Below are 27,500 nucleotides of genomic sequence, written 5' to 3'. Positions count from 1 at the left end.
TGCGATTCATTTATTGTGATGCTTAAAGAAGGGGTACCACTCCATTCGCTTGAACAAGGAGTCTACCATAATGACTTGCTTTGGTGGCATTAATTTTACTGCATGTGACCCCTTTGGTGGCAACTCGTAGTGTTGCAATCTCAGCCAAACCATCAAAAATCTCATTTCTCAACTTGTGAACGAACCCCATGAAAACTCTTGCTATGCAGGCTAACCTTGTTGAAGCCAATAAATCCTCCATGAAGACTGTTAGGATCATCATTGACGCCCAACTGATATTCTTTTCCATCAAGAGTGAATTTTGCATTTGCAATTCTGTTCGCAAATCTTCCAATTGTTGCTCCAAAGTAAGGGGGGTTTTTTAAATAGTCTGTAAAGCAATAATAAAGGAACCTCTTCTTAACCCAGTCTCCATCCAAAGAGTGACTCACAATAGTTATTATCAATAGATTTTACTCTGTCTGACACTAGATCATGCTTAATACTCGTCAAAGGGGGTCAGGTTAGGGTTAACCTCTTCATCCACTCAAAAACTATGGTACAGTTCAAATGCTCCCATCAATTAACCCTTCCCCAGCTCCCGGTCCACTATTAGATTTTACTGTCTTAAATGCCATTGATTTTACTTGTCAGTAGGGGAAAGTTCTGGGTTGTCATACATCCTGTTTCAGTGTTTTCTTTTGCTGAAAAAGCCTAGCTTAATATTCTTTCCCATGTCCTGCGAGTTAAATGCATGCACAGAAATTTTTGGAAATTTTTGCATTTCATCTAAAGTTCCCCAATAGTTAAATTCGGGCTCAATTTTTGAACTGTCTCTTTAACTTAGCATGATGCAATCAGCCAAGCAAGAATTTAAGGAGTCTTCAAGCAGTTTCCCACCAAATGCTTTTTTTCAAGGGCTTTTCAAGTGCCCTTGAAGCCCAAGATTAAATGCCAGGGCTTTTCATGAACTTCAAGGAGTAAGCACAAACCCTGTCTAAAGTCATTTTGATGACCTGTTCGGAAGACCGGTAGAGATGCTCCATATCCAGGAGACTCCCAGATGATTCGAGATAATTGGCATACGGTAAGTGTAATACCACTAATTTCTTTGGCTTATTTTCATAAACCCATTGACACCTCAAACGCCATTAGGATACCCCCAGTTGACAAGTAAAATCGTCTGGCGTTAGGCAGAGTAGAATCTGTGAAGCCTCACCCTCAGGGGTCAATGGGTTTCAAACAGCAGCATGGTGACTCTGTGTGAGCAAATTAAATTTCACTTTGCTTTTTTTAAGAACACTTTTTGATAATATCATTTCCCAAAGTGAACTCAAGTACAAAGAAAATGTATAATATAAATTATACCTAATAATAAACTACTTTAACATTAAAACATTAACATTATCACCAAAATCAATTTTGAAGAATGCTCTGCATGCTTTTCCTGCAAAATAATAGTACAAGTCAACAGAGAGAACATACCCTCTAATGTGTCATATCCCAGGACCACATCATCAATGTTTCCATACCTGACATACAAAGTTAGTCACTAAAATTAATCACATTTTTAGTAAAGGCCTGGCTTTAATTTTCATAAAATTAATTGGAATTGATTATCTTCATCAACTGGCACTATTTATGGCTAATACTAGTAACACATCATCAACACCATTTTCTTTCTTGATCAAATAATCATCATTTTCACTGTCACACATTCTTTGGCTTCACCAATTTCATTATAACCATCACAAGCTTCACCTTCACAGAGATGCCAACCTATGGAGATCTAAAATCTGGAGATTTTTTCCAGCCGGTCTCCCCACCCCTCCCCCCTCGATCAACCTACCCACTCCCCCTCCCCTCCTCTTCCCCCCCCCCCCCTTAAACGCACCCACCCATTCATTCTGCCACCATTGTGAATTTGCGGGAAAACAGGGTACTTATGTCAAGAATTTTTATTGGTTAATCGTAGATCCAATCAAACAATCGGTTATATGGCTATGATAGCTAAAGGTAGTCATTTTGTTTAGTTCTATTAACGTATGTTTGAAACTCAGAGATGAAGAAGTGCATTAAGAAACAATGAAACGAGTTTGAAAAAATCGATTTTTTTTAACTTGGGGATGCAATTTGAGTCTAGCATGGAGAAACGACTGTAAAAGGTTCAGAGTCGTTTTTATCCGGGAGATTTAATGACCCGTACGGGAGACCGGGAGATTCGTTCCGTATCCGGGAGACTCCCGGATAATCCGGGAGAGTTGGCACGTAAACCTTCATGCATATGGGTTGGCGACAACAGAAGCCCAGCGGTAGCGGCCACTTTGAATATTTAAGCAGTAAAGACTGGATCGGATCAGTTTGTAACGTCATCGGATTTGAAAGTATCCGGATTCCGAGCAGATTAAAAAATTTGGGGATTCGCATGCGGGATTCACCGGATACGTTTCGACGGAAGGCGGATCCACAAAGAAAAAGTTGCGGATTTAAATACATAGAGGATATTACACGGTGGCGAGAAGATATGAATTTTATGTTCGAGTGGCAAGAACAATATCTCACGAGTGAGCGAAGCGAACGAGTGAGATATTATTCTTGCCACGAGAACATAAAATTCATATCTTCGAGCCAACGTGTAATGTTCTTTTTATTATATGGAGACTAAATATTGATAAATTCCGATTTTATTGTGTTTCAAAGTAGTCAAGTTTTACAAATACGGCTGGGCTTTATAAAAAAGGCTGGAAAAAAAAGGCGGGAATCGTGACGTCATTGAATGATACGACACTCACAAAGGTGACATACGGAAAATACGCCACTCGAGTCCCGGATGAAGTGGCGTATGGAATCTACGAGTGGTTTAGTTCCCAGTAAAACACTCTCCTCCATATAATAAATCCGGATACGTGTGGACAGCGCCAAAGAGCATGAGAGTATGAGATCAAGGGCGGTTCCTTGAATTTCTCTGAGAGTGTAGGCTGGTTTTGAATTAAAGTAATATGTTCTTGAAGTCTTTCAAAGCTGGTTGAAATAACATTACAAAAGGTAGAATTTTCTTCTTCTAAAACATCTTACGACAACAATGTGTATTCTTTCTGTTACAGACAAAATCATGTGATAGCAGTATGCAACAATTTGAGCACCTAAATATGCCTTCTTCGGTTGGGGAAAATAGGTGGTACTATTTATCACCCAGAGTCACTGAGGTCTGCATTAAAGTGTTGTGAGTTCCTGAATTGGTTGAAGTTACTTTACAACGTGTGCAGTGCCCAGTGGTGGACATTGACTACGAATAGAGACCCATGCAAGGGCGGGAATATTGACAATTGTCAAATTCCCCAGGGTTGCCCACCCCCCATCCCTCAATCTTGGACAAAACATGGACAGGTGCATAAAGTTTACAGCAAACACGCGTGCGCGTTTTTTTATCAGCGTCTTCGCTCTCCTCAAAGTGGATTAAGTTTGGGCACTTACCTGTCAGGACATTTCAGCGAGACAAGAGTAGCTCCGAGAGAGATGACGCACAGCTCGTGTTTATTGCTGTTTTTGATAGTGTATTTGATGACATCTTCCCCGGATTCTGTTTGGCCAAATACCTCCTCCAAGACGACCATCGTGGGAATCAGGAAAGAAGAACGAATAATCTCAGTAACCAACAAACTTCGATTCAACAAAATGCCCTTCTAGACTGACCAATCAGAAGCTGATGACGGCTTTTCTTGACGAATGATTGGTTAGCTTTTGGTTAGCATATTTCATATGGAAGTCGGCCATGTGAATTCTACACCGTCACGCCACCTCAGGGAAGGTGAATTTGCATGTTTTCTATGAAACAATCGATCTCACAACCGAAGAAATGACGGAGAAGTCAAGAATCGTAAATCAATGGTGTGTTTACTTCGAGAAAGGTAGAGATTTCGATTCATGGGGACAGTTAGTGGAAGCTGCCGATGAATATTCCAGGTCTGTGTCTTTTTAGTAAGCTTATTAGTCTAAAATGATTTTGCATAATTTGATTTCACTTAAGTAACAGCTTGTTTGCATTCTCTTCAAAATCTGTTAATTAAGAAAACTTCTTAAATAAACTCTTAAATTATCCACTTTTAAACTTTTACCTTCTTTGTAATTTCTTATGACCTATTAAATATGCCCGCGTGTAAAATTTTATTTATTATATTGATGCTTTGCTGATCCTCTCTTTGCATTGAAATTTGCATGTTTTAGGCGCCAATACATGCATCAGAAACACTCCGAAAAAACTAATAGAGTTTAACAAGAGTTAAGAATGTTCAATGTTTCAGTTCAATTCCATTCCTTTCCACATCCCCCAGTAATTATGGCATGACAGTTTCTGCAGTGGGTGGCTAAGTCATTTCTGAGGGGGGATTAAGCTAGTCGGTATCCTCTGATCTCGCATAATTTTCTGAGGAGTATCTCAAGCAAGCTTTTAGTTTATTGTTAGCCAAGTATTTATTATCATATTATTAATGTTTGTCACTATTAGTATCGTATTTATACTACAAATAATATATATATATATAATTAGTATCATTTTTATACATTTCTATGTAGATTAAATGTAGATAGGGCAGGTGAACATTTTTATGCTAATCTGTGCTTTATAAATGTAACTATTATTTATTCATTTAAGAGTAAAACTCTCTTAGGTAAACAAATCTACATGTATAGTTACACCCTTTACATGATCATACATGTTGGAAATTTAGTCAAAATATAAATGATCATTCTGTATCAATGATTTTGCACATAAAGCCCTGAGTTGAATTGATGTGCAGTCATTTTTTTTTTTTTCATTTTTGCAGACTTTCAAGAGATTTGGGAAGATATTGCATTGTGGGAAATGATCTGTTTCAAGCTGATCAAAAGGTAACGTTTATGCATGAGAATTAGTTTTGGTCAAAATTCTGATGCAAGGGTAGTTAACCAGTACACTTTAACTCATTGCCTCCCAGGGCTTGCCCACTGACGAGTAAAATCGTCTGGCGTTAGACAGAGTAAAATACTAAGTCTGGCCAGTTTAGGCCAGTTTGGACGTCAGAGGGTTAACTTTATATTAAGCCATTGGGAGTCAGATTTTAATGTGTCTAAGGTCACACGATTTTACTCGTCAACTGGGGACATCCTAGGACTTTTGAGTTGTCAATGGGTAAAGCAGTCACTTTTTGAGAGGCGCGGTGGCCTCATGGTTAGTGCGCTCGACTCCAGATCGAGTGGTCCGGGTTCGGGGCCTGGCAGGGGACATTGTGTTGTGTTCTTGGGCAAGACACTTTACTCTCACGGTGCCTCTCTCCACCCAGGTGTATAAATGGGTACCGGCGTAATGCTGGGGGTAACCCTGCGATGGACTAGCATCCCATCCAGAGGGGAGTACAAATACTCCTAGTCGCTTCATGCTACAGAAACCGGAGATAAGCGCCGGCCTGATGAGCCTTCTGGCTCGTAAGCGGAGACTTTACCTTCACCTTAAAGCAGTCACTTTAACTGTTTCAATTCCATTAACCCATTGACTCCTGGGGGCTTCCCATTGACGAGTAAAATCGTCTGGCCTTAGACACAGTAAAATACTAAGTATGGCCAGTTTGGGCAGGTTTGGGTATCAAAGGGTTAACCCATTCACTCCTGGGGGTTCCCCATTGACGAGTAAAATTGTCCGGCATTATACAGAGTAAAATACATGTACTAAGTATGGCCGGTTTGGGTATCAAAGGGTTAACCCATTGACCCCTGGGGGTTCCCCATTGATGAGTAAAATTGTCCGGCATTATACAGAGTAAAATACATGTACTAAGTATGGCCGGTTTGGGTATCAAAGGGTTAATTAAATTTAATACAATAATTTTACCATACATTTACATTAATTTAATTCCCATCACAGAAACTAATGCTGAAGATTTCAATATGCCTAGGGAAAAGAAGCAAGACATTATTATCGACACAGGTAAATAAGTGGTAATAGGAGTCAGTTTATATATTTATTTTTGCTGTTATTTCCCACCCTAGAACAAGGCCACTGGTCTATCCTCTGGTTACTTTTGGTGACTCGGTTGAGAATTGACTACCATGTGGGTCCATTTACAAGTGGCTTCAAACTCTGCTAGGAACAACACTCAAAGGAAATGACTGATAAGGAAGTGCTAACTCACTGAGTCTCTTTGCAATGACATCTCCAAATTTTTAGATCGACTCTCTTGTCTTGTCTGATATGGGTGATAAACTAGGTGCTGTTTTATGATATTTTACTGTCCAGCTTCTGCTTGCTGCATAATTTAATAATACTTACAATCTGTAAACTCTAGACTATAAGTGTAGTACTATATATATTGAGTGCATGGTTACACATACTTGGAGTCCCAATGCCAGGACTTGAAGAGGAAACTTTATGTAACAACATGTAGCAGGAACAAAAGTCAGGTGGTCATCATTATTTAAATAATGAGTTTGACCATGTAGTCTTGTTTCAAGATGGTGATTGATTTGTGGTGAAACTGTCAGGATTTTTTCTTTCAGGCTAGATCTAGAGAAGATGAAATATCCTTTGATGATATCAAAAAAGTTGGTGAAGGTTGGTGCAGAATTGAAGTAGGCTCGTACATGTCCTTTACAAGAAATGAGTTTATTTAACTTAAAAACTGTAAAATGGTTTGTTCAAAATTATAATACTCTGTAATAATAATTGTTATTAAAAACTGGATCACCAGATAGTGCATTTCTGGTGTTTTGATTGGCTTAGCCATCATCATTGGCATATGTGGTATTATGCCATGCTCCACTGTGGGCATGCTCCATGGGCTCCATGGGCCTCATGCATCATGCTCCATGGGCTCCACCGTGTCAAGCTCGACTTCACTTGATGCTGAGATCAGCTGCAAAAGCAGCTGCTGTCGTGGCCAAACTCAACAAACGAGTGTGAAGCAATGACCTGTTGAGGGAAAGGACCAAGATGTGCGTCTACCAAGCCTTTTTCCTGTCGACTCTCCTTTATGGCAGCGAGTCGTGGACGACCTATGCCAGACAAGGGCGGCGACTGAACGGATTCCACCTCCGCTGCCTTCGGCGCCTACTGCACATCAGGTGGCAGGACAGAGTCACCAACACCGAGGTCCTGGAGAGCGCTGGCTCACTAAGCATGCCATCACTGCTCATTCAGTGACGCCTCCGATGGCTTGGCCATGCACATTGCATGGAGCCTGACTGCCTGCCAAGAGAAATCCTTTATGGAGAACTGTGGGAGAGCATCCGTTGCGTGGGTCGACTGCTGCTGCGGTACAAGGACGTCATCAAGCGAGACTTGCGATCTGCACTAATCGACACCAGTGCATGGGAGGACATCGCCAAACACCGAGATACATGGTAGCAAAGTGTCAAAGCGGGGGTTTCAAAGGCGGAACCAAACGCTAGAGTCCAGGCTACATGCAAGAGAGCGGCGAGGAAAGAACACACAGCCTTTGCGCGCGATTCCACAAGGCACGTCTGCACCACCTGCAACAGAGACTTCCACTCCAGGATCGGGCTACACAGTCATACAAGATCCTGCCCAAATCCCCAGGCTAACCATCTCCTCTTCGAGACAAGGATGCCACTACTACTACTACTGCTACTACAAATATCAGTAACTGCATGCATCAGTTTTCTTGTATTTACAAAATAAAGTAGGGAAGATTTATCCATAATTTGTGATTTTTTCCACCTGCATTTGTTGGATATGAGATGATTATTGCCAACCTGGTGCTACACGCCTCGTTGGCTATCTATCATCTTTTATTAAATTCTCAACCTTTGGTTCAGTGGATCTCAGTTATCAGCCACGTTTGACCTTATATGGAAATGGTGCGGCAAATGTCGCTCAGCATAAAATTTTTGGCACCCAGAAATCACATCACTTTCCGGTCATTTCTTAAACGTAAATAAAATTTAACAAAACCGAAGGTTGAGAAATTAATAAAACAATTATTCCATTCGCCCTTGTTGGATACGAGATTGGTAATACCAACTTGGCACTACGGGCCTTGTTGGCTATTTACCATCTCGTGTCCAATGCAGGCTCATGAAATAATATTGTTAAATATCCAACAGGCACTCATGGAATAGTTGTTTTAAAAATTAATTCTGACCGGTGCGGAATTGGCTCCTTAGTACTGTACAGAATCGAAAATGAGGGATTAAAAAGGTCTTCTAGCTTGCACTGTGGAAAGAAAGAAATGGGTTGTTTAATTTCCATGTATGTTAGCAATTACACTGTAAAAAAAAACTTGCACATGTCAAATCTGAAGTGAAATTTGAGATGCAGAAAATACTGACTTCATTCATGAACACTTGATTCCTGTTATAGTTTGAACTAAAGTGAAGTCTTCCATAAATCGCTCAGTATAAAATGCAGACTGCAGACTGCAGACTGGGTCTAAAATGCAGATGGAGGCTTAGGCCTTAAGGCCTGGGGCAAGGCCTATTTTGTACCCAGTCTGCATTTTAGGCCCAGTCTGAAGTCTGCAGTCTGCATTTTATATTGACCGTTACATAAATCTTTTTTTTTGTAATTATACTAACCTTTTTGTCATTACTTTTAAGTGCTGAGAAACTTGAATATTGGATGGAATGAACCCTTTCCTGTCAGAGTAGAAGAGCCACAGACAAGGTTTTTGTTTTGTCTTTAAAAGTATTAGTTATATGTAATGAAACCATGAATCCAAATGTATCCACTGTGTTGGCAAGAAAGGAGTATAGGTAAGATAGTAGTTTTAATTGTGTGGGTAATCCCAGTCAGTGAGACAATCCCTGCTAATGTGGCATCAGTGAAAATACCTCATGTTTTCTATTGGATTTCAATCAAGCTGTAAAGTTCAGATAGCATAAACAATATAGTTGTCAATTAAGGGAGCTTTAATAAGCACAAGAGGTTTTTCAGCCACAGACAGAAGCCAGAAGTAACTTTTTGCATTCCAGAACAGTGGTCTCTACCAGATATTTTAAACTTTATCATCGTGTTTAACCCATCAACAAGTGCAATTGTGCGGCATTAGACAGAGTAAAATCTATCAAGTCTCACTCCTACAGTACGAGTCAATGGATTAAAGGGGACCTACTTTTTAAGTGGATGAACTAGGAGTTGTTAACCTGTTGACTCTAAAACCAGCCCCCTTGACAAGCAAAATCGTCTGGCATAAAACAGCGTAACATCTATTAAGTTTTATTCCTTAAGAAGTCAGTGGGTTATTAGAGAAAAATATACCTCACAATGTAATGCGGTAGTGTACATGCATGTAAATGTAGATACAATAATTAGTTAAAAAGGAAAGCAGCTAACTTCCAGCTTCATTTTATGTGTAATACAATGTTACTGGTAAAACAAAGGTCTTGAGCATAATCTCCCTAAGAAATGTACAAGTCATGATTGATTAAGCCTTTTTTGCACCAGGCCTACACCCTGTAGGCACTATGCATCTATGTACTATGGAAACTATAATTGGGCAAATTATTGATGAATTGAAATACCTTGTCATATTTTAATGGAACCAGTGGTGAGTTTCTTTTTTCTTTCTGTACTTTATCAACAGTGGCCCTTCTTCTGCAGTTTATGGTGAAGAGAATGGTGTTGAGTTTGTGGCCTCAGTGGGTAAGTTTTAATGTGAAAAATAAATCAGTGTAACTGCCTCTTGATATAAATTTAAACTAAGGTGGAAGATTGAAGTAATTATTTGTCCAAAATGGCTACAGATGTCTCCTGATTTTAACCCATTGACCCCTGAGAGTGACACTTAGTAGATTTTACTCTGTCTAACGCCATTACTCGTCAATCGGGGGAAGGGGGGGGGGGGGGGGGGGGGGAAGGCAGAGCTCTCAGCGTGTCAGCAATATTAAATTACGTAGACCAGACAATTATCATCAAAACCTAATTAGTTTGTTTGTGTTGAGCAGCCAGATTTACAGTATTATTATTTTAATTGAGGATATTGATTCACCAGCTGCTGTATAATCCTCTGGGAGGATGCCATTAAATAAATAAAATTAATATAAATTTCTAGTTACCAGGAATGGAATTATTATAAAAACTGTTTTAATAGAAATAGATATCTTCAATTCAGGAAGGGAAATTAATTATTTTGATCTTTTCAGACAAGATTTTCAATAAAAGCTGGTGAAATTTGCCACCTACTGTACTTTGATTGACTGAGAAAATAAACCCAAGACACGCTCCACACTGGGTCGGCCAAGCTTTGTCCTAATTGAAAAAGCAAAAAAATGTTGCTGGAAAACAGTCTTTGAAGCCCAAATTTTAAAATTTCCTAAATCTATAGACTGAGGCGCTTGCTCTAATGGACCCTTTTGGTGGTTGTGGTCCCTTCCCTTCCCGGAGACAGTTGACTCCCATGAACACTACGTAGAACACTAGACTGTCTCATTGGGTGTCCTTGTCTGTAACTCTGGTGTGTAATTGGTTTATTGTGTGGCATTGTTTTCATCAAACAATAATTTTAATTTTTGTATACCACTTTGTTTAGAAACCCAGCCCATGCCAGTCTGATTGATTAAACTGTTGGTGCTCTCTTACTTCTAGTTGAGGGAGGCACATTGTTACCACGGATACCATATGAGGAAGGATTTCATCGCCTTGTTGTCCGAATTGACCAGATTGGGCTTAAAGATGCACATGTGTACCTGAATCCTTTCTTCACTGTCTCTGTTAAAGGTGACTAGGAAGAAGTGTCTTTCAGATTTTAAATTGATACTTTTGAGATTCCTTCCTTGTTGTTTCTTGTATGTCTTAATGTACTAAATACTGGCATATTCTTCAAGTTGGTCACAGCCACCAAGTGGGCTTAGAGCTTTAGAAGGTGCTAATCGGACTTTGGCTTCAGAGAAAAGAAGGTGGAGCTCTTCAAAGCTTAATTAAGCTTAATTATTATTATCTTAGCTGTTTAACCCTTTCACGGCCCTAAACCAGTCTAAACTGGCCATACTTAGTATTTTACTCGGTCTAACACCAGACAATTTTACTTGTCAATGGGGAATGCCCAGGAGTCAATGGGTTAATCACTCACTGAAAAATGTCCCATTAACCCTTTCACCCCTAAACCAGCCTAAGCCAGCCATACTAAAGTATTTTACTCTGTCTAACGCCAGAGTATTTTACTCTGTCTAACACCAGACAATTTTACTCATCAATGGGGAACCCCCAAGAGTCAATGGGTTATTACCATGCAGTTTCCATAAGTGATGACAGTTGACGAAATGCATTGACTACTTCACCCCGAGAAGTTGGCTACTTTTTTCCCTAAATTAAAGTAACTCTTTAAGACAGGTTCTTCTAAATTGTAAAGATTAAAATTCATTTGACAAAGAAAACAGACGGTTAGTCTCCATTTTTAGACTAACCCCAACTTCAGATTTTATTTAAAACCCTCACTGATAGTGAATTATTACTATGGTTAGTGATTTTATGCATATAATCATCTATGATATTGCCCTTTGAAATTTATAAAATGATAACTATTTGACTACATGTCAGGGAACTTTTGAAGTAGATGCCTGGGCTAATCAAATGTAAAGCAGCTGTCACTCTGTTCGCCCTTGTCACATGGCGGCCATACTGTCCCAGGAGACCAAAAAAGCTTTGTTTTACTACGCCAAGCCTCACCCCCATGGTTTCTACTGCGAGGCTTGGCGTGGTAAAACAAAGCTTTTTTGGTCTCCCGGGACAATATGGCCGCTGTGTGACAAGGGCGAATGGACTTGTCTTTTACAAGGGTTTGAGTGAAAATCAAGGCAGTCCATACATAATTATGTAGCTCGTGGGAAGAGGCAAATTTCTGACAAACAGATGGTGGTATACAGCCGGTGACAGGCTTCTAAAATGAAACCCCTGCATGTAAGAGTAATTGCATTGTCCATATATGTGGGTAGTTTCAGATCTCTTTATAAAATGTTAAATAAATAAAGATATTGAAATTATTATTTTTGTAAACTTATCGTAAGCTGCCAAAGACAATCTTGGGTGTCAGGTAATGAATCTGATCCCATCATGTTGGCCAGCATGTCGGTCAAAGCATCGGCCAACATGTCACAGGCAAATGACCAACACAACACTAACACATCGGCCAACACATTGCCAATTTGTTGGCCGACTCACAACCAAAATGTTGGCTGATAGACTGCCAATAAGAACCACATCTGTCAAGCAATGAGACAAATATTACTACTTACATTTTAGCAACAGAATGCCATAAAAAAGTTATTACAACTGATGGCCGACACATTAGCCGATGCATTGGCCGACACGTACATTGCCCAATCTGGTTTGCCTTGTCACGACAAAGTAACTATTAATAATATTTACTTCTTTCTCAAAGGAGTAATACCTGGATTCCTAATTTTTTTTTCTCTGTAGATGCCAACAGTGTCAATGTAACCCCATCTCAGGACACACCCATATCAAACAGAAAAGATGGAAAGTTCATTAACTTTGGTGTTGATGTTGAAATTCAGAAGCCAGTTGAAAAACTACCCAGAGGTACAGTTGTTTTGAATGTGCTTTATCAGTCTTCATTCATGCTCTAATATTATTGCCCAGTGTGGCAAACCTAATCTTCTTGGGACTGACCTTAGTGCTGTTTTTCTCATTTCTTACAACAGAGGAAAAAAAAATTCTTTAAGTATCTGTAAAATGGCAGTCATGTTAACTGTAGTTCCCCCCCCCCCCTCCCCACATAATTACACTGTAGATCTACTCCTTACTCTTTTTACAAAAACTCTTTTGATCTTTATCTTTTTTTGTTTTCCATTTTCTTGCCGTTTTTTCAAAGTAAATCATCTGAATAGGAAGTTGGACTTGAAGAAAAGAGGGGTGGCATGTTGTTGTTTATCTGTAATTAATCAACAATAATAAATTATTATTTGTAAGAAGTTAATACAAAGCAATGTGTGGCGTTCTTTTCCAAACTGAAGATTAACTATCTCTAAATGCATGGTTACCCTCAATTTTCTTTTGGAGCACATGCTAAGTTCTGCTTTCTCGGCATAATTTTGAACTGCGCAGCAATATCCCTTTCTTAATCAAAATCCAGCTTTTGCCGGTTAGTATTCAATGCAATGTATGATGGGGTTTATATTATACATGACATGGTGTTTTCAGTTGGTGTTTCGTTTCGTGGTTTAGTAATATCCCCCCACCTTGATTAGTTTTTGTGGGTAGTACACTGAAAGTGCTATACCCAAATTGTCACCAGGGTTGTCTGAGCGAGTGAGCGAGCGAATGAGTGAGTGAGTGTAAGATTGCAGTCCAGCAGGGCGTGCATGAATTACAAAACTAATCCAATGCACCTTTAATATTCAGTACTTTATACTTGGCTGACCGCATGGTTAGACAACGATAGCCTTATGTTAATGAGGCAAAAAATGTAAACAAAGATTCCTCTAAACTGCCATACATTAATTTTTGTAACTCATTCTGATTTGTTTATGTTGTTATTTGTGCCCTAGGTACAGCAATTTTCTTTGAGTTTAAGCATTACAAACCCAAGAAGGATATTGTGAGCACAAGATGCTTTGCATTTATGGAACAGGACGAGCTTAAACCAGGTCCTGCTTGTATAGAACTGTGAGTAATCAACATATATAATACATCATGTACAATATATCTTTGGTAATCAGAGGTGGGCACAAAAGTCGGACCAGATCAATTCGGATCACTCACCTTAGATCAACGTAAAATGATTAGATAAAATGAGAAATCACCCTAGCCCTAATCTTTAAGGTAACCTTGGTGAAATTGGCACGAATGTCAAATAGTTTTGCTCGATCCGAGTTGATTCCGTCCGACTTTTGTACCTGCCCGTTAATAAGAGTAGCTTTTTGTTTAGAAAGAATATCCCAAAATTTTGGGTGGAACAGACGTAGACTTTCTATTTGTGAAAAGGATGATGAGGTCTTTGCAGATGAAGAGGGGGAACTGTTAACAGGTTCTAGTTCTGAGATAGAAATTAACATTAAAGCAGTTACTGTGCAGAGACATTTAGATAGGAGAGAGTTTAAAAGTAAAAAAAAACCATGGGTTTTTTTTTTCCTCACTCACCTGAGAAGCAGTTGTGCCAATTATAATTACTGGGAATATTGCACCAAATTTTAGGGAAAGGCACTTTGGTTTAACAGTGGAGCACAACAGCTGGAATCAAAACCTATTTGGTTTATGAAATCGCATAATGTGAAAAATTCACTGGTTTAGATAGGGGCATGGAACTGGTGCAGAATGGAAGAAATGTGTACTGAGTGAGTGAGCAATTGGCGGGTAATTGATTCAGAACATTCCAGCAGCCGTTTTTTGGGAATTTCACTTTTTCATTTGGAAATTAATTTTTCCAGTGGGATAAAACAGAAAAACTTTGAGTACATGTAAATTGAAAGTAATTGAGAACTGAATGTAAGCTATTTACTTTTATTAAACTTTTATTGACAAAAGAGCATTTTTGTTTGAACATCAATCAATATTATTTTGTATATCCAAGTCAAATATCCTTGTTTTGCAGCTATCAGAAGCCAACAGATTTTCATCGCAAGAGATTGAATTTACTGACACAAAAGCCGCTTTATCTGCACCTTACACTAAATGTACTGGATGAATAACTCATTATTCCAATGTAATTGAAAAGCTAAAGTTGTCAACTGGAGATCGGAGTTAGCAGCCAGAAGGCTGGTGAGGTCCTTTGTGGTCATTTAACAAGACTTTAATGATTGTCTGCTATCCATCTCTGTTGTTTTATAGTTAAAAGGGAGAAGAGATCTATTATACTAGCAAGGTCCTGAGAACAGTTAAGGGGCTTCTGAATGAACCAGAAACACAAAAACCACCAATGGGAAGCTGCAAAACAAGCCCCTCTGTCCAATGTTTTCCTGATTGTTAACTGCATGGCTCTCTCAAAGGGGGAGGGTCCTGGCACATGAAATTCAAGTGCTGTTATTTAACAATAATTATTCGCCGAAGGCGAAGTGATTATCGGTGAATATTCACTGAGGCAAAGTCTAGGTGAATATTCACCGATAATCTCTGAGCCTGAGGCGAGTACATGTAATTGTTTTAGTATAAATACACAGGTGATTATTTCAAAAAAGAGGGAAAAAAAAACATTTCAACACAAAATCATCTTCACTTACAGTGGCAAACTGACTACTGGCAGCCATTTTGTCCGTCAAGGTGATTATCGGCTGATAATCCGAGATAGCGAGCCAATGAGAGCGCGCGATTTTGTATAATCACCTGTGTATTTATACTAATTTGTAATATTCCAGACGGTAACCCAAAAAGTTAGTAGAGTAACCATGCTAAGAAGTATATTATTGTAAAGGAGAAGTGATCCTCACACTTATATCTGGACAATTAAGTTTTTAAGGCACCAGCACATCTATTGGAGACAAAATTATTATTGTCTCCTGTAGACACCTTTTATCCAAGAATAATGACTTTTAATGAAATGAAATTGGGCTGTTTGACAAATTTTTTTTCCCAAAAGCAATGCTGATATCTTTGAGCATTATTCACACCAGCCTCAACTGCTGTAAAAATTAAAAATCCTTTATTGTGTAGGTAGAAACTGGTTTTATAGAATCAAAATAATGTTCTCATTTAAAAAAAAAAGTGACTCTGAAATTTTTATCAGTAGATGTTGCATGTAAACCTGTTGACTCCTGGGAGTGAGACTTTTAGATTTTACTTAGTCTATTAAACCCTACACAATTTTACTTTTTCAGGAGTCAATGGGTTAAGGGGAGTGGCTCTTAACTACCAATCCGTCGCTATGGACCCCTTCAAAATAATAGTCATTTCTCGAATTCCTTTAACTCTACAGTAATTCTTTTTTTCAAAGTGTGTTCTACTTAACGTTCCTTAGCATGGTTTGACTCACAACCATATTTGGCAAATAATGTGACCAAAACAGAAAATGCCTAAAAACTCAGCAAGTTAAGTATGTTTTTCACAATTTTTAATGCAACAGTATGAGAACATTCTAACACAAAATTTGTAGCATTGATTTTAAAAGAAATTATTTCTCAAAAAAATTATGACATCATAAGGCCGGCCTCCTTTGATACACTTTTCAAAATATCAGTTCCATTTTTTGTCCAAAATTGATAGAAATTCCGTGCTACAGTTTACGAAAAATGATGGGACAGTTCCCATCCTTCGTTTCCTGGGAGCTTTTGCCTGTTTTTCACTGAAAGCATGGCAGAGGACTGGGACTAGTTGCGCATTCGCCTTTTGATTGAAGTGATGTCAGATTTCCATTGGCTCTTTGACTAAAAAGTTTTTCTTAGCTACCAATGTCTTTCTATAGTTAAGTGCCACCCCCCTCAATGAAAGATTTAGTCGTCTTATATATTGTACACACTATCTTGAATCTGTTGCTTAAAAATTAACATACATAAGGGATAGTTCATTCTGCAAATGACAAGACTCAAGAATCTGAAGCTTGTACATGCTATAGATATTATTGGCGTTAGGAGATAAAGTTGATTGTACATTTTACTTAGCTTTTGTTGCTTAATTTTTCCCAAGCATAATGTATAGGAAACAGTTTGTTATTGAATTTGGTTTTTGGATACTCGCATCGTTACTCTAAACTTGTCAGCTAATCCAACAATAGCCAGTCCATTGTTCTTTATTGCCCTGCAAGTGATGAATTTGTCCCCTGCTAAGCCAAAGCAACCAGAAATTTCTTCGTATTAATTTGTTTTAGGTAACTGACGAACCTTCTCGTTCCCTTGTCATTCAAATGAGTATTATAAGGTATTAGTATTGATGAAAATGAAAAAACTTTAATGTGGGATGACACAACGCCAACCCTTTCAAACCCAAACTATTTTCGGGCTACTTTAAGACTTTAGGAGGCTTTCGGCCGTAGCGGTTAAGTCCACCAAGACCGGAGAAATGTGAATCAGATCATTTGAAAGGAATAACAGAAAACCCTTTGGTGTTAAATAACCAAATAACCAAGGGTGAGTTCTCGCTAATTTAAATAACGAGAATGCATCGTGTCAACAATTTCAGTCCTAGCAGTAAAGCGGGTCATTTGTCAGCTGAACCGAGTTTAATTAATGGCCCAGCTGCTACGAGTAGAGCATCCGAAGTAGTAATCGGAACGTCGTAAGTTCAACTCCCGCAAAGGAGAACTCTGAATTTTTCCGAGTATCCCCGAGTCAACATCGACCAATAGAAAAATCTCTTCAATGGAAGAGCATCGATATCCGAAGTAGTAATCGGAAGGTGTGAAGAAGGAGAACCCTGAGCAACCATTGGAAAAGTAAATCTCTTCATTTCATCTACCGGAGTTACAATATTATTGCCATCAAATTAATTTCATAAAGAATCTTGTAAAGTACTCGGTCATCCAGGTCTGTGGCAATAACAAAATCCTTGATCATTCACATTGCTAAATTTGCTTGTAAATCTTTTTTTTTTCCAGCCACCCCTAAGGGAATAATTAAAGAAAAACAAAGCAAGAACTAGTTACGCGACATTAAATGCTGGAATGCAAAAATTTCCCAGAAATGAAAGAAGCAGCTCAAAATATAATACCATGCCGATTTTAGTGCCAAAATCCTTTAAACAGATGTTGACATTGTGGAAAGAAATTATATTGTGAATATATGACTTTCGCCTTCATGTCATGCTTCAATTTTCAAAGCGTTGTAATTTTGGTTATTATGCGTAGATATTAATTGACCAATCATAGAAAAGTAAATAATGAAAAGAACTGCGTTGGGTTAAGCATATTCGTCATTGTAGTGCAGTTATCCCTGGTGAAAATCTTTTGAGGATCTTTAAGGATCCTCAAAGATCTTCACAAAGATCCTTGAGGATCTTTCAACTTTCTCGCCAGGATCTTAAACTTTCCTGACAGGATCTTTGAGGATCCTGAAAAGATCTTACCTGGATATTTAAAAGATCTTAAAAGATCCTCACAGGATTATTCCAAGATCTTAACAGATCTTAGCAGGATCTTTAAAAGATGTTAAAGGATCTTGACAGGATGTCAAAAAGATCTTAAAAGATCTTAGCAGGACCTCTACAGGATCTTAAAAGATTTTGAGAGGATCCCTCATTCCCCTCAATCTTGTCAGGATCCTTAACATTTCAGAAGTGGTAAGGACTTTCTTTTTCTAATTTGGGCTCCTCAAAACTTGTTGCATCAGGGTCTTATCTCCACCATAGTTAATACAAACAGACCTTTCTGAGGTACCTAAAAGCAGATTTACTAAAAAAAAACTTCAAGGATTATGTCTCTTTCCCCCTTTAGGATCTCCCACAGAAATGTACATCAAATTGACATTCTCCAGACAGAAATCTATCACACAAAGACACAAATTCATGAACAAACCAAATTTCTTAATTTTTTAAAAATATAACTTCTTAACATAACCAAGCAAAAGTCCAACTGTTTAAAAAATAATGAATAAAATAATCATCGTAAAAAAAATAGTTACTTAGTTATATAATGTAAAAGCGTGCTTATTTCAATTTACATAATGCATCATATAATTTGTTGCCCTGCAGTGTTTTGGCCCGGACGCCAAAACCCGAGGAGGCAACCTCGAAGCCCCTGCGTAAAAAGGAAAAATATGTAAATTGGTAGATATTGTATAGGGGAAAGAAATCTTGATTTGCTCAACCGAGCGCACAAGGTGGTATCGGTATTGCTTAACAGGGCACGCAAGGTGGTATGCAGTATTGCTCACTAAGTTCGTGAGGTGTTCGGGGTAACTTAAATCACGAGGAAGAAAGTCAGAAGGAGCTTTGAAGGTTCAGCATAGTGATTGAAGGTGAATAATTTTCGAATACTTAGAGCGATTTCTTTTACTTTGAAAATCAAAGATTACAGTATCTGATAGAACATCATATTGCCTGGGTCTGAAATTTCGATTTTTCAGGCACGAATCATAAACAGGCGCGACCATTTGTCAGACACAATTAAATCAGAAACAGGGATGACAGACTCGGCCACAAACTGCTAGACGCACCCTCAGAAAGCAAAAGCATAGTCTCAGTATCAACATTTTCAAATAATCTTCAATCATTTTTACAACAGTTATTCAGGACACAGATAATAATAATCAGCGATCCGAATATAATTGATAAGCGAGTTTTGTTCCTATTTTATGGTATTTCAAGGTACCGTGGAAAGAACCACATAGATCAAAAAGATGATGACAAAATGTTACCTTCTAGCCATTGAATGTTCCTGTTCCTGTTTTCCAATCATATTTTCAAGGCATTTTCCAAAATAATATTATATAAATTGCTTTTCAATTGATAGGGTATCAAATAAACGTTGATGAAAATTGAAAGTAAATGCTGTTTGTTGTTAACCGTCCTTTCCTTGCATCTTTCACTTTCATTTACCTACCTAATTACATGTAAAATAATATGATGACATCACAATGTGCAGTACATATTAATTGGAAAACACCTCAACTGCCATCCGTATTATCTTAGGCGGGGGCAGGTGTAGTGTTCTACTCAAAGGTAGAGTTCTGCTAACTTAATTCATAATTAATGTGTAACGCCGAATTCATGGTAAAAATCAGCTGTACTTGCGTGTTGTTCTCCAAAGAGTTTCCTTCGGATGTCTAAGGCATGTTTGTGCGATTGGAGGGCAGAGGAGTAGTCACCTACTTGATAATGTGTGAAGCCGAGTTCATTGTAACTATCAGCTGTACTTGCGTGTTGCTCTCCAAAGAGTTTCTTTCTGATGTCTAAGGCACGTTTGTGCGATTGGAGGGAAGAGGAGTAGTCACCTATTTGATAATGTGTGACTCCGAGTTCATTGTAACTATCAGCTGTACTTGCGTGTTCTTCTCCAAAGAGTTTCCTTCTGATATCTAACGTATGTTTGTGCGCTTGGAGAGCAGAGGAGTAATCACCTATTTAATAATGTGTGAATCCGAGTGCATTGTAACCATCAGCTAGACTAGTGTGTTCGTCTCCAAAGAGTTTCCTTCTGATGTCTAAGGCATGTTTGTGCGATTGGAGGGCAGAGGAGTAGTCACCTACTTGATAATGAGTGACTCCGAGTGCATTGTAACTATCAGCTGTACTTGCGTGTTATTCTCCAAAGAGTTTCCTTCTGATGTCTATGGCATGTTTGTAGGATTGGAGGGCAGAGGAGTAGTCACCTACTTGATAATGAGTGACTCCGAGTTCATTGTAACTATCAGCTGTACTTGCGTGTTGCTCTCCAAAGAGTTTCTTTCTGATGTCTAAAGCATGTTTGTGGGATTGGAGGGCAGAGGAGTAGTTACCTATTTGATAATGTGTGACTCCGAGTGCATTGTAACTATCAGCTGTACTTGCGTGTTCTTCTCCAAAGAGTTTCCTTCTGATATCTAAGGCATGTTTGTGCGCTTGGAGGGCAGAGGAGAAGTCACCTATTTGATAATGTGTGAATCCGAGTGCATTGTAACTATCAGCTGTACTAGTGTGTTCGTCTCCAAAGAGTTTCCTTCGGATGTCTAAGGCATGTTTGTTCGATTGGAGGGCTGAAGAGTAATCACCTATTTTATAATGTGTGACTCCGAGTGCATTGTAACTATCAGCTGTAGTTGCATGTTCTTTTCCAAAGACTTTCCTTCGGATATCTAAGGCATGTTTGTGCGATTGGAGGGCAGAGGAGTAGTCACCTATTTTACAATGTGTGACTCCGAGTGCATTGTAACTATCAGCTGTACTTGCGTGTTCTTCACCAAAGAGTTTCCTCCTGATGTCTATGGCATGTTTGTGCGATTGGAGGGCAGAGAAGTAGTCACCTATTTTATAATGAGTGACTCCGATTTCGTTGTAACTATCAGCTGTACTTGCGTGTTCTTCTCCAAAGAGTTTCCTTCTGATGTCTAAGGCATGTTTGTGCGATTGGAGGGCAAAGGAGTAGTCACCTATTTTATGATGTGTGACTCCAAGTGCATTGCAACTATCAGCTGTACTTGCGTGTTGTTCTCCAAAGAGTTTCCTTCTGACGTCTAAGGCATGTTTGTGCGATTGGAGGGCAGAGGAGTAGTCACCTATTCTATAATGTGTGACTCCAAGTGCATTGTAACTATCAGCTGTACTTGCGTGTTCTTCTCCAAAGAGTTTCCTTCTGATGTCCAAAGCATGGTTGTGCGATTGGAGGGCAGAGGAGTAGTTACCTATTCTATAATGTGTGACTCCAAGTGCGTTGTAACTATCAGCTGTACTTGCGTGTTCTTCTCCAAAGAGTTTCCTTCGGATGTCAAGGGCATGTTTGTGCGCTTGGAGGGCAGAGGAGTAGTCACCTTTTTTATAATGTGTGACTCCAAGTTCAATGTAACAATTAGCTGTACTTCCGTGTTCTTCTCCAAAGAGTTTCCTATTGATGTCTAAGGCATGTTTGTGCGATTGGAGGGCAGAGGAGTAGTCACGTATTTTATAATAAGTGACTCCGAGTGCTTTGTAACTATCAGCTGTACTTGCGTGTTCTTCTCCAAAGAGTTTCTTTCTGATGTTTAAGGCATGTTTGTGCGATTGGAGGGCAGATGAGTAGTCACCTATTTTACGATGTGTGACTCCAAGTACATTGTAACTGTCAGCTGTACTTGCGTGTTCTTCTCCAAAGAGTTTTCTTCTGATGTCTAAGGCATGTTGGTGGGATTGCAGAGCAGAGGAATAGTTACCTATGTTATAATGTGTGACTCCGAGTGCATTGTAACTATCAGCTGTACTTGCGTGTGCTTCTCCAAAGAGTTTTCTTCTGATGTCTAAGGCATGTTGGTGGGATTGCAGAGCAGAGGAATAGTTACCTATGTTATAATGTGTGACACCGAGTTTATTGTAACTATCAGCTGTACTTGCGTGTTCTTCTCCAAAGAGTTTTCTTCTGATGTCTAAGGCATGTTGGTGGGATTGCAGAGCAGAGGAATAGTTACCTATGTTATAATGTGTGACACCGAGTTTATTGTAACTTTCAGCTGTACTTGCGTGTTCTTCTCCAAAGAGTTTTCTTCTGATGTCTAACGCATGTTTGTATGACTGGAGGGCAGAGGAATAGTTACCTATGTTATAATGTGTGACTCCGAGTGCATAGTAACTATCAGCTGTACTTGCGTGTTCTTCTCCAAAGAGTTTTCTTCTGATATCTAAGGCCTGTTTGTGCGATTGGAGTGCAGAGGAGTAGTCAGCAATTTGATACTGTTTGACTCCGAGTTCATTGTAACGATCAGCTCTCCTTGCGTGCTCTTCTCCAAAGTGTTTCCTTTTGATGTCTAAGGCATTTTTGTGCGATTGAAGGGTGGAGGAGTGGTCACCTAAGTGATAAGATGCAAATCCATGTTAGCTCTCCATGGTTACGAGAGTCAGGCCTGTTTTAAAATAGGCAAAGCAACGCAATGCAATGGACTCGGATGTCAATCTGTAAAATACGGAATATGTGCAAAACTGTTTATTTTAACACTGGGTAAATTGCAATATGTCAAACTGTATGCTTGCCGTCCCGACAGGGTTTTTCATTTAAACACCTGCAAAATGGATGTGTTCCGCGTTAAGTGTTTCCAACGTTAAATTTCCTTTCGTCTTTGAGCAGTCTCTGTTATATGCAGCAGTTACTCAATGCTTCTGTGTTGGTTTACATTTGCAGTGAACATTTTCTTTAGTATAATCCTAGAGCAAAATTTTACAGAGATGTTGCAATCAGTGTTTTCGTATAAATTATTTTTTAACATTTTAACGTGATGGACTTGTTCCTTTGGAAGTATTGACTTACCAGAAGAATTTTATTCGCTTTTGATTGTTCTTCACGAAAACCAATGAGAAAATACTTTGTTTCAGGGTTGCCCAGAGGGTCGAGATTGAAGCAGATGTTAATTTCACTAATGCGAGCATGCGAGTTTGTCTCTTAAGAGTTGTCTGGTATGATGCCAAGCGTTTCCCTTCTTAGTGGAGACTGGATCCGACTGAAGGCCCAGGCCGCGTGAGATGTCGTCTGCAACGGTTTCATTTGGACATGGATGAAAAATATCTCATGGAGGAAAACTGCGGGGAAAATGAGTCAGCTGCTCTGAGCCAAGTTGTAAAATCCTTTCAACTTGCAAAAAGAATCCCTTTTTTTTTCTGATTGGATGTCCTTTGGTCATTCAAAAGGGTATCCACAAGGCAAGAGAAGAGGTTTGGATCCACTTATCTGTGCGATTTGTTAGGCACTTTTACTTCATTGGCATAGAATGATCTCAAACCATCTAGTTACTCTAGTAACATTTTTTGTTTTGCTTGCAGAGTCAAAATTCAGAAAACAGTGTTTTCTTTCTTGTACAACAAAACTGAATTAAAGGCTTTAGTTTTCCTGCATTCGTCCTGAAATCAATAAAACGAGCTATCAGTTTAAACTGTCCGGATTTCCTCCCGAGCAACAGATTTAGCTATTCAGAACTCTTCAGTCAGCTACAGCTAGCTAATAAAACTGAGGATACGTCACCGTTAGATCTCTGGGAATTCAGCAGGAGGAAGTAGTGATCTGCCCCAACCCAGGCAGACGGCTTAATACTTACCGATTCTTTATACATGGCAAATTTACTTCAACGGGAACAATTTCTTCGAATTAAAATAGCAAGAGATTTAAGAAAACAAGGCGCAACATAAATATTAAATTCTGCTCTGGGTTATGCTTACGAAAATGTCGACCTCAAATATAAGGGGCCCCCGGGAAAACATTTACTTACGATCTTGATTCCTCCGGATTTGTAGAACAATCTGATTCTGATGATAAAATGGTTATCAAAAGGACATGAAAACCGAGTCTTTAATAATTCAGTGCTGCATATAACTGACATAGGATGGTCAACGATGAAAGGCGATTAGTGTAACACCTACCGCAAAACACAACCATTGTTCCAGTTTCTCTTGGGATTTTTCAATGCTTCAAAGACAAAATAAACACGATGCTTATGCTAAATTTTTGAAGGATAATGAAAGAGTATTGTGGTATTTTTAAAAGTGTCCTATTTTGCGGGTGCTTTGACATGACAAAACCTCGTGGTAACGGTGAGCTTGCGCAGTTTGACATTTTGCAAGTTAACCGCTGTTAAAATAAACCGTTTTGCACATATTGCGGTTTTTTTACTGACATCGGCGTATTTTGCGTATATTGCGTTGCACTGCACTGCGTATTTTACAACAAGCCTCTCGTATAGCTAATCCTCAAACGCGATTACTCAAAGGTCTTTCCAGATAAGATCCATTTACTCGGGATAAAATAACATGTGTGTTTCTGTCTTATTTTAAAACAGTGTTTTCAGCTGTTCTTAAGTTGTCCATGTCCTAAATAAGACATGAACTAAATGTAACGTCTTGAAAAAAAGCCAGTTTTTCTTCGAAGGGGGATGGGGGTGGGGTTAGGGTTAGGTGGATGAGCGTGGGTATACGTAAGCTTCGTCCCCTCACCCTTGTTAATAAAATGGTTTCCTCAACATCACCAGCGAAGCCGACAAAACAAAGAAATTCTTCTCTTTCAAAAATGGAAAAGGAATTGCTTATTCTTTGTAGGGGCATGTTAATTCCAAAACAGCTCCAAACAAATACATGATAGCTCCCAGTGTAACTGTAGGATCTTTTGGGGCAGGTACACCTCCCTTACCCCTAGACCATGGACTACCCTGATAGAGCAGGTCCAGGGACTACTATTGCACTCGATTTATTAAGGTAGTCCATTTTAAGTAGCCCATCACTTGTCAATTCAATTGACAAGAAGGGTCGTAAAAAAGAGGTTGATGAAACATGGTACAACGTCAATTCGGCAACGCCAAACCCACTGATTCGCTACATTCAGTGCGATAATTAATCCCTGTTGACCTAGGAAATTGCAGTATGAAGAAAACTCGTCTCCAAACAGAAACTGCATTCTTCGTAAAAGTTTCTTGGAGGACACAACTAGTTACAAAGCTTTGCAAAAGATAGGCAGGAGAGTCGAAGGCTTCCAATGAATTTAGCCTATGCCATTTGCATCTGCAACATGTCATGATTGCACCAATCCGTCGCCTATTGCTTTCCACTGAGATTTTGTACACAACGTACGCAACACTGAGTTCATGGATTCTTCCTAAGAACATTGTTTTTGTCAGAAAAACAGTTTTCAGGATTGTAAAAGAAAAAGAAAAAAAAAAAGAAAAAAGAAAAAAGAAAAAGTCTCTTCCCTATTAAATGATATCACGATTTATCATTTGCGACGGCGTGCTATCTTGGATTGTTGCAAAGTTATAAAGGGTTACATTGCATGGAGGCGAGGCTGTATTGTAATCTTGTCTTTCTTAGATTCTGCTTTTAAAAATGGTCCTTTGGGTGCCTTGTTTTTCTTTACGACTGTATGGTATCCTTTCCTTTTCTGTTTGGCGACGAATTTTCCCTGTTGCGAGGTGACCGCTAACCCAGAACTAAAAGCGAGTAATTGTTAAATTAGCAAAAAAAGCTGGCTTCAGTTCAAAATTTAAAGACGAGAGAAAAATGGCATGGCATTGAAGTACATGTTAACTATCTTTAAATCATGCAAGGTAAATCTGAGATAATCATTTAAAATTTATAATTGAAAACTCACATTCACCCTTAAGGGCCCACAGACGGATTTTTCGCGCGTTGCTAAGGAAGTGAAATGTTTCTTCCGGTAACTGACGTCATCATATCATGAGCTGACAAGAAAACCCACTCACAAGCAAAAGTCACCGCACAAACTGTTGTTTCCATCGAAGGTTTTTCCTCGCCCTTCTTCGCGCTCGTTCTCAGATCAACTGCGCATGCGCAAACGAACTGACTTCCGGTTTGAGAAAAAAGCTAAATTTCCGGCGGTTTTAAATTGAATTAAATTTTCTTTTACATGCCACGTCTCACCCCCAAATACAGAATATAGCTTAGCATTGATTTTTTTTAAATCATCTTTTTTGAAAAAGTTATGGGCATTTCAGTATCGTTTATGTCTTTAAAAAGAATATTTTTCAAAACAAAAAAAAAACCATGGTTGGCTGGATGCAAAAACGAATACAAATTATCAAACCATCGATTAAATACCCAAATTGTGTAGCACGGAGACAAATTTAGAGTTTTCTTTTATTGGTCACGTGACCATGGGCGTGGTATGATGACGTCATATTTAGTGTCATTGGCTTACAAAAGTTGGAAACTGACCAAAACTGCCAAATACTCTCAAATTACTTAATCATTACATCCTTAGCAACGCACCCCAAAAAATACGTCAGTGGGCCCTTAACTCTTTTCTTTATGAAAAAGGAGCATGGTATTGAATCAAATTATACCTGACGTTTCCGGCTTTGATTGGGGATCTTCTTGCACTATTTTCGGCTGTTCTTCGTTCTTTTGCCTGGGCATAGCATTGTCATCTCCCAATTTCAGGTTTAATTTCCTCAAAGCTGGAATCACTTCCTCATCAATCTTTGCTTTTAACAAGCCAACGTCGTCTTTGCTAGCGGCGATTTGACTTTCTACACCGGACATAGCAATGTCATCGATATCTTTCCTGGGATTATCTAGTTCCGATTTCTGGTTTAATTTCCTCAAAGCTGGAATCACATCCTCATCGATCTTTGCTGTTTGACTTTCTAGACTCTGTTTGATGTCTCCGATATCTATATTTACGCCCTCTAACCATTTAATGTAAGATTGATTTTCTTGCCTAATTCGCAGTTCCAGTTCATTGACTCTACTTGCTGGGAAATCCGACTCGTTCAAACTTCCAATGGCATCAATTGTGGCTGTTGACACTCCAAGAGCTCTAAATGCATCTTTCGCATGTTGAATGTAAAGGTCGAAGGTTGGTTTGTGTATCTCCGAACTGGTTGAATGACAAAGCACATTTCGCAACCGACGAAGTTGATCAATTGCTAATGCAAACGTTTCAGCATCATTTCCCCCTGGGCTTAACACACAAGCATGGAAACTTCCTATGGGAACAGCTCGGGGTTTCACGTACAAATAACTGAGTGTTCTATGGTGTATGGCAAACGACTTTGCAAAGATAGTAGCCTGGAACATAGCGGTACAATCCCATTCCATGTAAGACTGATGTGTTGGAACTCTGCTCGTTCCTCCCTCTGTAGAAACAAAGAGATTCCTCACAGCAGAGGAGTCATCCCAGAGCTGGAAGCCAGAGCGATGTGCAATGGTGTTGTCCCACATTGTCTTAAAGGCATGACGTAAAGCTGCAGGGAATTCATTAAACACCAAGGACACAAACTTGAAATAATTTAACTCCTCGTCACGGTATGGACGCAAGGCCATCTTACAGTGGTGGCAAAGAGGCAGAGCCAATAATTTCAATTCTCTAAACATTAAATAAATATATGAATAAATAAGAAGTCGACACCAAACCGGGCCTTGGGTCAAACCTAGTCTACTTCACGTTTGAGAGAACGGAGAAAGGTGGCTTCTCGTTTCATCAATCGGTTACCGAGGAGCAAATTTTATATCGATGAACTCGGCTGATTGTTCGACTTCTGTGGAGTACATTAGA

The 27,500-nt window shown here is 39.1% G+C and overlaps 3 protein-coding genes across 4 annotated transcripts in view; 1 reads left to right on the top strand and 2 right to left on the bottom strand.

Annotated features, from left to right (window-relative positions):
* LOC137980163 (galactose mutarotase-like) overlaps nt 1-3,656 on the bottom strand; it is a 14,283-nt gene extending 10,627 nt beyond the window's left edge. The window contains exons 1-3 of the mRNA XM_068827539.1: nt 3,454-3,656; nt 1,465-1,511; nt 216-370 (exon numbers count right to left, since the gene is read on the bottom strand). Of these exons, the coding sequence (XP_068683640.1) occupies nt 216-370; nt 1,465-1,511; nt 3,454-3,593 (342 nt within the window). The 5' untranslated portion in view covers nt 3,594-3,656. The remainder of the gene's footprint in view (nt 1-215; nt 371-1,464; nt 1,512-3,453) is intronic.
* A 33-nt stretch (nt 3,657-3,689) lies between these two features.
* On the top strand, nt 3,690-16,660 carry LOC137980164 (axin interactor, dorsalization-associated protein-like). The gene is made up of 10 exons (XM_068827540.1): nt 3,690-3,942; nt 4,803-4,866; nt 5,876-5,938; nt 6,508-6,562; nt 8,566-8,632; nt 9,552-9,610; nt 10,553-10,684; nt 12,383-12,505; nt 13,474-13,591; nt 14,517-16,660. The coding sequence occupies exons 1-10, from the start codon at nt 3,836-3,838 to the stop codon at nt 14,611-14,613; spliced, it is 885 nt and encodes a 294-aa protein (XP_068683641.1). The 5' UTR covers nt 3,690-3,835; the 3' UTR covers nt 14,614-16,660.
* Nucleotides 16,661-17,907: 1,247 nt separating this feature from the next.
* The window catches only part of LOC137980161 (tetratricopeptide repeat protein 28-like), an 11,290-nt gene continuing 1,697 nt past the window's right edge, over nt 17,908-27,500 (bottom strand). Inside the window, exons 2-3 of one of the 2 annotated variants that reach the window (XM_068827536.1) lie at nt 26,287-27,311; nt 17,908-22,299 (exon numbers count right to left, since the gene is read on the bottom strand). In XM_068827536.1, the coding sequence (XP_068683637.1) occupies nt 20,087-22,299; nt 26,287-27,268 (3,195 nt within the window). In that variant the 5' untranslated portion in view covers nt 27,269-27,311 and the 3' untranslated portion in view covers nt 17,908-20,086. Of the gene's footprint in view, nt 22,300-26,286 lie in introns of both variants that reach the window. The other variant, XM_068827535.1, reaches the window with a different exon arrangement.

This window comes from Montipora foliosa, chromosome 12 (assembly GCF_036669935.1).
Source record: "Montipora foliosa isolate CH-2021 chromosome 12, ASM3666993v2, whole genome shotgun sequence".
Lineage (NCBI taxonomy): Eukaryota > Metazoa > Cnidaria > Anthozoa > Scleractinia > Acroporidae > Montipora > Montipora foliosa.
Note: the sequence above shows the minus strand (reverse complement) of the source record. Positions and strands in the feature narration are given on the sequence as shown.